This window comes from Malaya genurostris, chromosome 3, assembly GCF_030247185.1.
Source record: "Malaya genurostris strain Urasoe2022 chromosome 3, Malgen_1.1, whole genome shotgun sequence".
NCBI classification, from domain to species: domain Eukaryota; kingdom Metazoa; phylum Arthropoda; class Insecta; order Diptera; family Culicidae; genus Malaya; species Malaya genurostris.
This window is the reverse complement of record NC_080572.1, coordinates 254,161,411-254,174,443: the sequence shown is the minus strand read 5'-3', so window position 1 is coordinate 254,174,443 and position 13,033 is coordinate 254,161,411. Positions and strand designations below refer to the sequence as shown.

The 13,033-nt window shown below is 35.0% G+C and overlaps 1 protein-coding gene across 1 annotated transcript in view; it reads left to right on the top strand.

Annotated features, from left to right (window-relative positions):
• LOC131434975 (integral membrane protein GPR155) overlaps positions 1-10,823 on the top strand; it is a 36,916-nt gene extending 26,093 nt beyond the window's left edge. Inside the window, exons 5-7 of the mRNA XM_058602358.1 lie at positions 8,916-9,412; positions 9,476-9,985; positions 10,048-10,823. Of these exons, the coding sequence (XP_058458341.1) occupies positions 8,916-9,412; positions 9,476-9,985; positions 10,048-10,249 (1,209 nt within the window). The 3' untranslated portion in view covers positions 10,250-10,823. The remainder of the gene's footprint in view (positions 1-8,915; positions 9,413-9,475; positions 9,986-10,047) is intronic.
• The last annotated feature ends 2,210 nt before the right edge of the window (positions 10,824-13,033 follow it).

Genomic DNA, 13,033 nt, shown 5'->3' with positions numbered 1-13,033 from the left:
CTAGTCATTTTATCTCTATAATCTACGAGTTATTGCTCAAGCCAGTCTTTTAAACACTAGAATATGAATTTACTGATTAAAGAAAAATGTATCTGTCTGAATATCCTCGAGAACGGCTACTTTTAGGTAAAAAGTCATTATAAGCCAATTAATCGTTCTTGAACTGTCTAATCATATTCTAGTGTTTACATGACAATTTTTATTTCTGAACTTGTCAATTGTTTTAGTTGTAACTTCATTTTCGGAAAGGGCAACAATCGCATTAATGTCAAGTGTTGGTGTCAATATCAAATTTGAAACAGAAATATAGAAAACATTAAAACATTGTTTGCTTTTTTCCATTACGATAATTTTTTAGTAAATTTGGGTTCATTTTTTATATAAATTCCTTAAGATTGATTCGGGTAGTTCACAAAAGAATGCTTCTGCGCTTACGTCACTTTGAACTTGATCATTGCCCAGTAGTACAAAATCTCAAATTCACGCTTCTAATTGATAACACCATGAAAGTGAGATATTCCGGGTAAAGTACCTTCAGCAAAGTTCTTCTTTTGAAAATTTGATTTTACGTCATCTTTTGAAAATTTGATTTACCAATGTAATTATTCACCCTAAAAGTGAGAAACAAAGATCATTTTGGTTCAGTGTCAATATATTTTCATCAAAATTATGTAGAAGAAATTAACTAGAAAAAGAGCTGCATCATAGCGAGTGTTATTGACATGTATGATATTAGTAAGGACAACGAAATGTGAAAAGAATAAAACCGAATTTGACATCCTGCCAAAAATCGCAGGCGAGTAATTTGACCACGGATTGAAAGCTCTTTTGAAGCAGTTGCATATGTAATTAATTTCATCTGCACCTTTTTGACACATTTGAAAATAAATGAGTCGTAATTATGGAAAAAAATATGTGTTCCATTTCACCAAATTGAAATGACGGAGGCATAACACATTCAGAAAAGTTGATTAGTTTTAAATAATAAACAGCTTTCTAGAATTTGTAAAAACCATAGAAATTAATAAAAAAAATCTTTAAAAAAACTAGTTTTTGGGGAAAGAAGAAAAATACCTTATATCATAAATTTTACTCAAGCTACTGGTTGACCCTGAGTCAAAATAATAATTATATCTCTCCTTTTTTTATCTCGCATCCCGTTTCAATGCATACGGCACTGGTCTTACAAGTCGACTGGGTGCTATCGCCTTCTGCGGTAGTAGCAGAATGAGAGGGTGCAAAATGGCTTGTAGGTTGAAGCCCTTCCTAAAGTGCAATATTTATCATAGTATATTGCAGCATGTGGTTCTGTTGTTTGTTGCATTATTTGTTATATATTGAATTGAATTATATATTGTTATTATTATTATTATTATTATTATTATTATTATTATTATTATTATTATTATTATTATTATTATTATTATTATTATTATTTTATTACTATTATTATTATTATTATTATTTTTATTTTTATTTTTATTATTATTATTATTAAAAAAGAAATATCATATTTCCTGCCGTACTGCGACGAAAGAAGAGCATAACTTACACTGCGATATCAACTGTTATATATTGTATCATAGCATATTACTTCATATATTATCGTCTTACTAGCTGACCCGTCGAACTTCGTCTCTCCCAAAAATCATTTGTTCGAATTTATGTTTTCGGACAGCCGAATTAGTAAACGACTAAGTGGTTTACGTTTGGCTCCATTATTTTTCTGATTACTTAACCTACAACCAACGGAATTCGACACACGTTCGCTTTAGCTTAAAAAAGCAATATCACCCAAAATTAATGTGAAAATGTGAAATACTTCTGTTAAGATAAAATTGAGCAAATGCACAGATTGTCATCCCATCTTTTGAGTCAATAAAGAATTTCTGTCTAATAGCTTCGACATAATAGATATAAGGTGTCACGCTTTTTCCTCTTCCAGATGTGATTTTTGCTTTCGGTTATGGATAGAAAGCTCACTAATCAGAATTTCGTATTGATAAACTTAACACATACACACAAAGCATACACAGCATTGTGAACAGTCCATTTTAAGGGATTGCTCATACTTGAATGTTCGCCCGACGCAACAGAATAAACTTTGAAACAGTTCCTTGTACAGTTTTTGAGCAGCGAGAAAGTTTTCTCAGAACTTGTTCTGTATATTCAAGTTGCCAAAAAGTGCCACGCGTACTTTAGGGCTCTAATAAGATGGATATTGTTCAGGTATTGATCTTACCCATTTGAACACTCTTCTCAGAATATTTAATATAAAATGGCAGTATAAATCCTTTACGATAATAATATTGAACATTGATATCAAATTGCCACTTATTGTGTGCGCTAAATCATTAGAAAGCAAAATGCAAGGAAAATCTATTAGTTTGACATTAGCGCTTCTACAGAACAATCTTTTCATTGATTCATTTAAAAAATTTCAAATTTGTTATGTATATATATATATATATATATATATATATATATATATATATATATATATATATATATATATATATATATATATTTTTTTTTTTTTTTCCATAAATACGTTTATTTCTTAAGGCAGTTTACATAAGTTTTTCTTCGCCGTAGCATCACTTTTACATAATATTCTTATCCTAATTTAATTCTAACATAGTCACAACGTTTTGAATTTATTAAAACATATTCTCTTATAGCTTAAATATCATCTTAAGTAACTCGTCATTAATTATGAAATCTACTCGGAAATATTATTTGAACCAAACGATTACCTTCTATAAATTATAAAATAAGCTGTTTTTTTTGACATTTTGTTGATAATTTCATAAACTGTTTCGAGTTTGTTTGTATCATTACATAATTTTTATTCTAATTTAGCTATTGGTTGAACTCATGGACGCAGCTGGGATCAGAGCTAGGTCTTAAAAGGGGCCTTTATTAAATTGAAACTCCAATTTTCTTTATGAAATGATAAATAAGTTTCATGTATGAAAGGTCACGACAAGCAAGAATGTCTCGAACTGGGATATTGGATAGTCTACCTTGGGTACGCAAAGAATTTATTAGTTGAGATCTGACATCACGATACTCCACGCATGTCCAAACGACATGATCAATATCCCGATAACCTTCTCCGCAAGCACAATGATTAGTCTCGGAGAGCCCAATTCGAAGGAGATGTGCATCTAACGTGTAGTGATTGGACATGAGTCTGGACATCACACGAATGAAATCCCTACTCACATCCAGTCCCCTGAACCATGACTTTGTCGATATATTCGGAATAATTGAGTGCATCCACCGACCCAGATCATCTCTATCCCAAGAAGCTTGCCAGCTGGCAAGTGTTCTTTGGCGAGACGAGCTATAGAATTCGTTGAAAGCAATCGGTCGCTCATAAATTTCACCCTCAATAGCACCGCGTTTGGCTAAAATATCGGCTCTTTCATTGCCAGGAATGGAGCAATGAGCCGGGACCCAGACTATAGTGATTAGATAATTATTGTTCAATATGTCGTTCAGGCACTGTTTTATTTTGCCCAGGAAAAACGGTTCAGTCTTGCCAGTCATGTTTGAGCGAATGGCTTCAATTGCACTCAGACTATCTGTGAAGAGGAAATAATGGTTTGGAGATAATGTGACGATTACACTCAAACTATAATGAACTGCTGCTAGCTCTGCTATATAAACAGATGCAGGTTCTTGAAGCCTAAATGAGGCCGAAACATTATTGTTGAACATACCAAACCCTGTCGCTTCTTCAATTCGCGATCCGTCCGTGTAAAACATTTTCTCAGAGTCAATATGCCTGAACTTACTTGAAAATATTTTTGGGATTTCCGTCGAGCGTAGATGATCCGGGATTCCACGCACTTCGCGCTGCATGGATGTGTCGAAAAATAAAGTTGAGTCAGGGACATTTAGGAGGCTGACATGGATAGGAATATATCTTGAAGGGTTGATTTCCTGTGACATATGGTTAAAATATACTGTCATGAATTTTGTTTGAGATCGAAGCTCGACTAGTCGTTCGAAATTATTAATTGCCATGGAATTCAGCACCTCACATCTTATTAGCAGGCGTGATGAAAGCTCCCAAAATCGATCTTTTATTGGAAGAACTCCCGCCAGAACTTCAAGACTCATTGTATGTGTTGAATGCATGCAGCCTAAGGCAATTCGCAAACAACGGTACTGAATTCGCTCAAGTTTGATAATATGAGAGTTTGCAGCGGAACGAAAACAAACGCATCCATATTCCATCACTGAAAGTATCGTTGTTTGATACAATTTTATTAGATCTTGCGGATGAGCACCCCACCAAGATCCTGTTATTGTTCGAAGAAAATTTACTCTTTGTTGGCATTTCGTTATCAGATACCTAATGTGTCCTCCCCACTTGCATTTGGAATCGAACCACACCCCGAGGTATTTAAAAGTTAAAACCTGTTGGATCATTCTTCCCATCATATGGAGCTGAAGCTGCGCGGGATCATGCTTTCTTGAAAAGACGACTAACTCTGTTTTCTCCGCAGAGAATTCGATACCAAGATGAACAGCCCAAACGGACAAGTTATCTAAGGTATCTTGCAATGGTTTATGCAGATCAATAGCTTTGGGTCCAGTAACTGAAACCACGCCATCATCTGCCAATTGTCTTAGTGTACATGGGGTTACAAGACAGCTGTCAATGTCATTCACGTAAAAATTATAAAGGAGCGGACTGAGGCATGAGCCTTGCGGTAGACCCATGTAGCTAATTCTGAATGTTGTCAAATCGCCATATGAAAAATGCATGCGTTTCTCTGACAAAAGGTTGTGCAAATAATTATTTATAACCGCTGGGAGTCCATGTTGGTGGAGCTTGTCTGAAAGAACATCAATGGAAACTGAATCAAATGCTCCTTTAATGTCTAAAAATACAGATGCCATTTGTTGCTTTTGAGCGAAGGCAATTTGGATGTCAGACGAAAGTAATGCAAGGCAATCATTCGTCCCTTTATTTCTACGGAAGCCAAACTGAGTATCTGACAACAAACCGTTCGTCTCGACCCAAGTGTCGAGACGTCGTAGAATAATTTTTTCGAACAATTTTCTGATGCAGGACAACATCGCAATGGGTCTATATGAGTTGTGATTGGAAGCTGGTTTCCCCGGCTTTTGAATGGCGATAACTTTCACTTGTCTCCAGTCAGGTGGAACAATATTTTGCTCAAGAAACTTGTTGAACAATTCCAACAAACGTCTTTTTGCGAGGTCGGGCAGATTCTTCACCAAGTTGAATTTAATTCTGTCCAACCCAGGAGCGTTATTGTTACAAGACAAGAGTGCTATAGAAAATTCCATCATTGAAAATGGGTTATTAATAAACCCATTATTTGGAGGAGATTCCCTTATAATGCTCTGCGTAGGAACAGAATCTGGGCAAACTTTCCTAGCAAAGTCAAATATCCATCGGTTCGAGTATTCATCACTCTCATTGCCCACGTTACGATTCCTCATTCGTCTGGCCGTGTTCCAAAGAGTGCTCATTGAGGTTTCTCTTGACAAACCTTCGACAAAATGTCTCCAATAGCTACATTTTTTGGCTCGAAGTATGCTCTTGTACTTGGTTTCTAAAGCCATAAGTTTTTCAAAATTCTGAGGAGTTCCTCCTCCCCGTTTTAGAAACGTCTTGCAAGCATTTTGTTTTGCGAGTTTAGCCTCTGAGCACTCTTTGTCCCACCAGGGGTTGGGAGGCCTTCTGTTAGTCGTTGGCCCAGGAAAGCGTTTAGTTTGGGATTGTTCTGCTGCCTCCAGAATCGAACAAATGAGGAAGTCATATTCTTCAAGTGGAGGGAGCTCTTCCATTGAATTCAAAATACTAGAGATACTACTTTGGTATTTAATCCAGTCGATATTTTTTGTCAAATCATATGGAATACTAGCTGAAGTAGCAATGCAATTGCTATTGCTAATTGAGATGATGATTGGTAAATGATCGCTACCGTGTAAATCAGGCAATATTTTCCAGGTGCAATCTAGTCGAATTGATGTTGAGCAAAGAGATAGATCTAATGCACTTGGGCGTGCAGGAGGTCTTGGGATCCGTGTCATGCTACCCATATTTAATACCGTCATGCTAAAATTGTCACAAATGTTTTGTATTAAAGATGATCTGCTATCATTGTAAACGGAACCCCACATCATTCCGTGCGAATTCAAATCCCCCAGAATCAATCGTGGAGCAGGAAGGGCTTCAACCATTTCATTAAGCTGTCGCTGTCCAACTTGTGCTTTTGGAGGAATATAAACCGAAGCTATGCAAATATCTTTGCCTTTAATGTTTATTTGGCAAGCAACAACTTCTATACTAGAAGTTGAAGGGATGTTTAATCTATAAAAGGAATAGCATTTCTTAATTCCCAAAAGCACTCCACCATACGGAGAGTCTCTATCGAGACGTATAATGTTAAAATCATTAAAATTTAAAGCTATGTTTGAAGTAAGCCATGTTTCGCATAAAGCAAATACATCACATTTTTGGCTATGCAATAAAATTTTAAATGAATCAAGTTTTGGCATGATACTTCGACAATTCCACTGCAGGACAGTGATTGTATCATTTGCGGCGGGTGATAAATTATCCATCAAAAGATACAAAACCTGAGACAATTGGCCATTGAGCTGATAACTGCTTCAAAAAATTTCTAGCTATTGGAAGGAATGCCATTATGAGGGTCTTTAAGGGTTCAGATATATTGAATGCTGAGAAAATCCATTCAACAATTTCCGAAAACTTCAGTAATCCTGTTGGTGGCTGTGAAATAGAGCCCACAGGATTATTACCTTTTTCTGTGCTAGATCCTGGATTGGTTTGTGAATTTGACAAACCAGGAGGCACAGTCTTTGGTTTTGACTTTTTTTGTTTAACACGGGGATCTTTTTTTGAAGATGAAATTTTAGGTGCCTTTTTTGGTAATTTGGAAGAAGACTTCTTTCTCTTAACTGACCCTTGGGTAGTGATAAACGAATTACCTTCACTATTTTCGTCAGAGTCAGAGTCCTCTGGTTCCTCTAGATTTGAAAACCCGTTTTCGGTTTCCAAAGGGGGGACATCAATGACCGTTTTAAGCATTTCTGCATATGTGCGCTTAGACCGTGCTTTTAAAGAAAGCTTAATTTTGTCTTTGTGTACTTTAAATGCAGTGCATACTGAAATATCCTCATGAGGACTTTCCCCACAATAAATACATTTTTCAATTTCCTTGTTGCAATCATTATCTTTATGAGGCCCTTCACACTTAATACATTTTGGTTTATTACTACAGTAAGTAGCTGTGTGGCCGAATTTTTTGCAGTTCGTACAATTCATTACATTTGGAACAAAAAGCCGAACAGGGAGGCGAATTTTATCGACATAGACATGGGACGGCAACGCAGACCCGGCAAATGTCACTCGAAACGAGTCTGATGGGCGATAAACTTTCTTTCCCTCTTCATGAACTACTGAGTACAGTTGTTTGCACTCCAGTATTTTCACACCCTCAAGCATAGAGTTCTTGAAACGACCAACACCATGCTTGAGTAAATCATCTACCGAAAGACTCGCTTCGGTAACAACACCGTCAATTTCGACATCTTTGGAGGGTATGTAAACTTTATACTCTTTATTGAAATGTTCCGAAGAGACAATATCATTCGCTTGTTTCAAATTATTTACTACAACACGAATTTTATCATTATTTACCTTTATGATCTCTTTGATTGAAGAGTATCGTGATGTCAAACCTTTATTAATTTGTAAAATGTTTAATGGCTTTGATATACGTCTAAAAAAGACTATCCAAGGCCCAGAAGAGCTCTCCTTATATATATATATATATATATATATATATATATATATATATATATATATATATATATATATATATATATATATATATATATATATATATATATATATATATATATCTATATGTATATATATATATATATATATATATATATATATATATATATATATATATATATATATATATATATATATATATATATATATATATATATATATATATATATATATATATCTATATGTATATATATATATATATATATATATATATATATATATATATATATATATATATATATATATATATATATATATATATATATATATATATATATATATATATAAATATATATAGATATTATATTACATTATGTTATATCACAGAGAACAGATATCCAACAGACATTCATGCGTACAAAGTTGTGTGCAATGGTGATTTTTAAAGGATTTTCACATGTATGCTTTACACAGCTTTTTAAACAGGTTGTACTAGCTTGGATGTCTGTTCTCTGTAGTTATATTATATTTTATCATGTTATATTGAATTATATTATATTATGTTATATTGTATTGTATTATATTAAATTAAGTTACATTGTATTGTATGATATTATATTATATTGTATTATGATTAATTATATCGATATTGGTGAGGGGCAGGGAGTACAACAGGGTATCTTACAAGTGAATGACTGGATGATGAAGTGGATTGCCAACCTGAGTCACGTGGGGAAAGCTTTATGTTTCTCCCTGAAAGTCTGAAATGAGTAAGACGCACACTTCTAACAAACAAACCACCGGGCGGGTTTAAGCTGGTACAGCGAAATTCTTTGTTATATGGTCGGATGTTCTTGCTGGAAGGCGCCGGGTCCTCAAAACCCATTTTGACCTTCTTAACAGCAATTATATGAAAGCTATCTGATAATCAAATTCGGATCTACTGTAAGTCTACCCGCATTCACTGGTAATGCCTTGAACTGATGGTAGCTTCAGTAATTAGAATCGCACATTAACTTATTGAATGATACTTTGTTAGTCCTATTGGTCTATAAAACTCGGTTATCATAATAATACTTTAAACAACTTTTTCCAACAGATTGCTGCAGCTTGGGGTCTGCCTACACTGATTGTGTCACTGTTATTTTTGCTGGATTCTAAAAACATTACGCCTACAGAAAAACGCAATCCTAGCTTTCAGTACGGCAACGCACAGGCTGCGATTGCCGTGTTTCTACTAGTAATGTGCTTCATCGTTACCGTTGGATGTTTGATCCTTCATCAGCGATTCAAGAAACGACACGAGAAGTATATGACCCTGTCAAGGGAAGTATCGTCTCCTGATATGGATAGCAGTACCGTGGGATCAAGCTCGGTGACTAATTTAATCCAAGAATCAACTCACCATAATGATGACAAAGTGCATAGGCGAAGACATTCATTAACGTCGAGCGACGATGAAATCTTGCGGGCCAACGACAAGATAGGCTGTGATGGAACTAACTCGAATGGATGCTGTACAAGCCGAAACACCGTTCGTTCTGTAGTAGATATTGAAGACTTGATAATTCAACAGAGTGTGAACAACATAGAAAGGTAAGTTTATCTTATTCACTAGCAGAAAATATTTGGTATTAAAACATTTATTGGAACCTTCAGCGAAGAATCCATTGCTGACAACGGAATGTGCTCATCCCAATTCAATTGTCCATCATCATCGAAGCAACAGTGTCAATCACTTATCGATCGATATCGTGAGCATGCTAGCGACGGCCTGGAACCATTAGAATTAGACAACGACGCAGATGAACATCAAACTCTCAAGCACATGGTTCTTCTAATTCTGCTACTCTGTTCAATGTTCGTTGGGCTGGCTCTCTCAGTATGGACCCTGATCATGGAAGGAATGTCCGGAATTTATGTAGAGTTAACATTTCTCGATGCATTCCTGAATTTCGGTCAATCTATAATCGTGCTGGCAGTGTTTATAACCGATACAGGGGAATTATTGCTACCATTGATGAAATTTTGGCGTAAAATCTGGTACGGTGCCAACATGCTACAGTTACCCATATGGAGCGATATCAGTTCCGAAACGCGACTTATTTGTGATCAATTCACAACACATCACTTGGATAAATGTCGAAAGGCCATTGCCAAAGATAAAAGGTTATTTGTTTTACTGAATGTTACCTTCCAAAGTTTACACTTATATTGTTTCCCTATTTCAGATGGCGCATCAAAACCTATAAGAAAGTTTTCTACGGCAATGTATTCGTGGACTGGCTTCTGGAACTGGGACTCGCTAAAGATCGTTCGGATGCGACTCACTATGCTCGTCGTTTAGTAGACGGACGAGTTTTACGACACATAAATAATGTGTACCATTTTCACGATCGTAACTTACTGTACACATTTTGCGATCGCTTGTAAATTGTAGGCTTTAGTTTTTATGTTTTAGTTCTGCTTTTAAACACAGAACCAAATCTGGAGTGCTTAGCTCTATCTCGCTGCAGCCAGTATTTCTAGAAATTTTACCAAGCTCATAATTAGTAAACAAATTAAAACTACAAAGATTTCTAGGGATAGTCAACAGATAGTACCAAGGACTCTGGAATAAATGTTATACCAAAAATGACGAAACTGGAAAGTAATGTGATGCATAGTTTTTGTATGAAAATTTAAGAGGGATACCATAGAGTAAATTTCGTCTCGAACTTGAATTTTAAGTATTTATTATTATTATTTGAATTGCAGTGAAATTCAAACAAAGAAATGTAAATATTAGCTTTTTATCAACGTAAGGAAGGTAGACCAATGTTTATAAATATTAAGTAATTCCTAGCCTACAAAAGCCTAGCTTTCAAATTGTAAAATTGTAAAGAGTATATTAAAGTTTGAGAGGATGTTCTCAAATAAACAATACTTGTGTAACAATTTTGTTAAACCTCTGAGCATCTAAATATCTGCTATAAATAAAAAATTATATGTATTTATACATTCGCAAGCAGTGGAGTGATACTTATGTATACTAAATTATGATGACATACCGGCAGAATTTCAAATGCAATTTGAATATTTAATTTCCACTGTCTTTCAACTTTATTTTCCTTCATTATATAATATCGCTAATATTTCAAACGGAAGGTTGTCAAGTTGTTTTATTGCTCGCAAAAACGTAAAGAAAATTTTCGAGAGTAATCTAACTCATCTCTAATACCATTATGATCTGCATTCGATAAAGAAATGATTAATTAAATTTTTGGTAATATTGCGTCAAGCACAAACTGGACTTTCGACTCACTTCTTTCCAACACAACCCCTCCTATACTATTTGCAAATCTCGCTTAACGTTTACTGATCTCGCACAATCCTCCCGAAACATTCTTGAGCCCGCAAATTAATCCAAAACTTTCCTGTCCCGCACAATCGTTCCTAAACTTTCATAAACACGCTAGATCGTTGTTGATCGGAACTGAAATTGGATAATGTTTTGAATATTTTGCTTCTTCAAGTTAGAGTTTTTAATGCAATATAAATAGAGTTTAGTGACCAGCAGAAGAACGAATTGAACAAATTACAAACAAGGTTAGTTTAATCGAATTCCGATGACCCGTTTCGTATACAGAACAAATCGTGTTCCGAGATCATCACTTCATCAACCAGCCAGTTTGCACCCAATGTTCTATTTTGTATCAATTGTATCCAAACCTTCAATCACAGATAACGAATATACAGGCTCGCATATGAGTAGTGTGTATTAGTTTGGTGAATACTTGTACTAGGAATACCAGTATGAAGTGAGCCTCATAGACCCATAGTGTTATAAACCATTCAACTCAGCTCGACGAGATCGGGATATGTGCACTCCTCCAATTTTTTTACACTCTATTTTCTCGGAGATACACTCTTAAAACCGTTTCTCGAGCTCGGCATAATGAAATACCGAACTAGATCGGCAACACAACATTTAACTGATCATTCAGTAATCTACATGCACTTTGCCGAAAATCGTTGAAGTAAAATGCTTCAACGCGTTCTTTTACCGAAGTTTGACATAATATTATACTGAACCTGTCAGTAACAAATATAGCGAGATCAGCAAAACCGTTTCCTGAAACTCGGTGAGACACTTATCATCTAATGTCTCATTTCGATTCACGTCGCATCACCTCGCCATTGCTCGTAGGAACTGGAAAACATGTAAATTGGATGAAGGAAGAAGATTTGTATATTTTATGAAAAAATAAGTGAGATCAAAAACTATCTATTTTGCATATATATTTATAAATATTTATACATTTGCTTTTTTTTGTTTGATGAATTGAAATGAACATCAATAAAACACCCCTTTCATCAAAATTAGCTTTTGTGATATTAATTTCATACAATAATAAAGAAAAATCTATACTTTTTTTTGATTACTGATGACTCGGCAATTCATGATTCCATCTTGATAACTTTTGCCGAGCTGACAGCAAAATTTCTTCTGACAAGTTCGGCAATAATTGACAATTAACAAATTTTGGATTGCCGAGATTCTCAGTGATTATACATTTTGCCGAGGCGATTACCGAGCACTAGGCTGTGCAAATCTCGGCATTTTTTTACCGAGATTCTGCAAGAAAATTTAAGTGTGTAGCTGAACCGATTTCAACAAGCTTAGACTTGTTTGAAAGCTCCTTGGCATATTGTCGCAAAACTGAAATGTAGAGGCGCTGCTTGCTTAGAGATGATACTTTCAGCAAGAGCTTTCAAATCGGTAGGGAAATTTCTAATCACTCAACCTTTTCAACGATTTCTAATGAAAACGAGCAAATTCATTTGAAAAATCATAGTAGAAGTTGAAGAAAAAGTTTTTACTCCGAGGTGGTAATGTTGATCTTAGTTCATTGTGCGAAATCTACCGTTTATTCAGAATAGAGCATTAAACTTGGTTTGATACCATTTTTCAAATGCCTGGAAATAACAAATAAAGTATCCAAAATAAATAGTACTCGATCGCTATACATTCTAGTACTCGAAAAAATGAACATTACACTGGTTTCTGTTTAAAAAAATGTTGATCCGAAAAAACCTAACCACAGACTAACAGACAGGACACTCAAATTAGATTCTTCAATCATCTTAACGGTCATTTCGAATATTCCTTTATTTGGGACAGTACTCACATGTGTCATGATGGCGCCACGTTACCCTATCAAAAACATCCTGTCT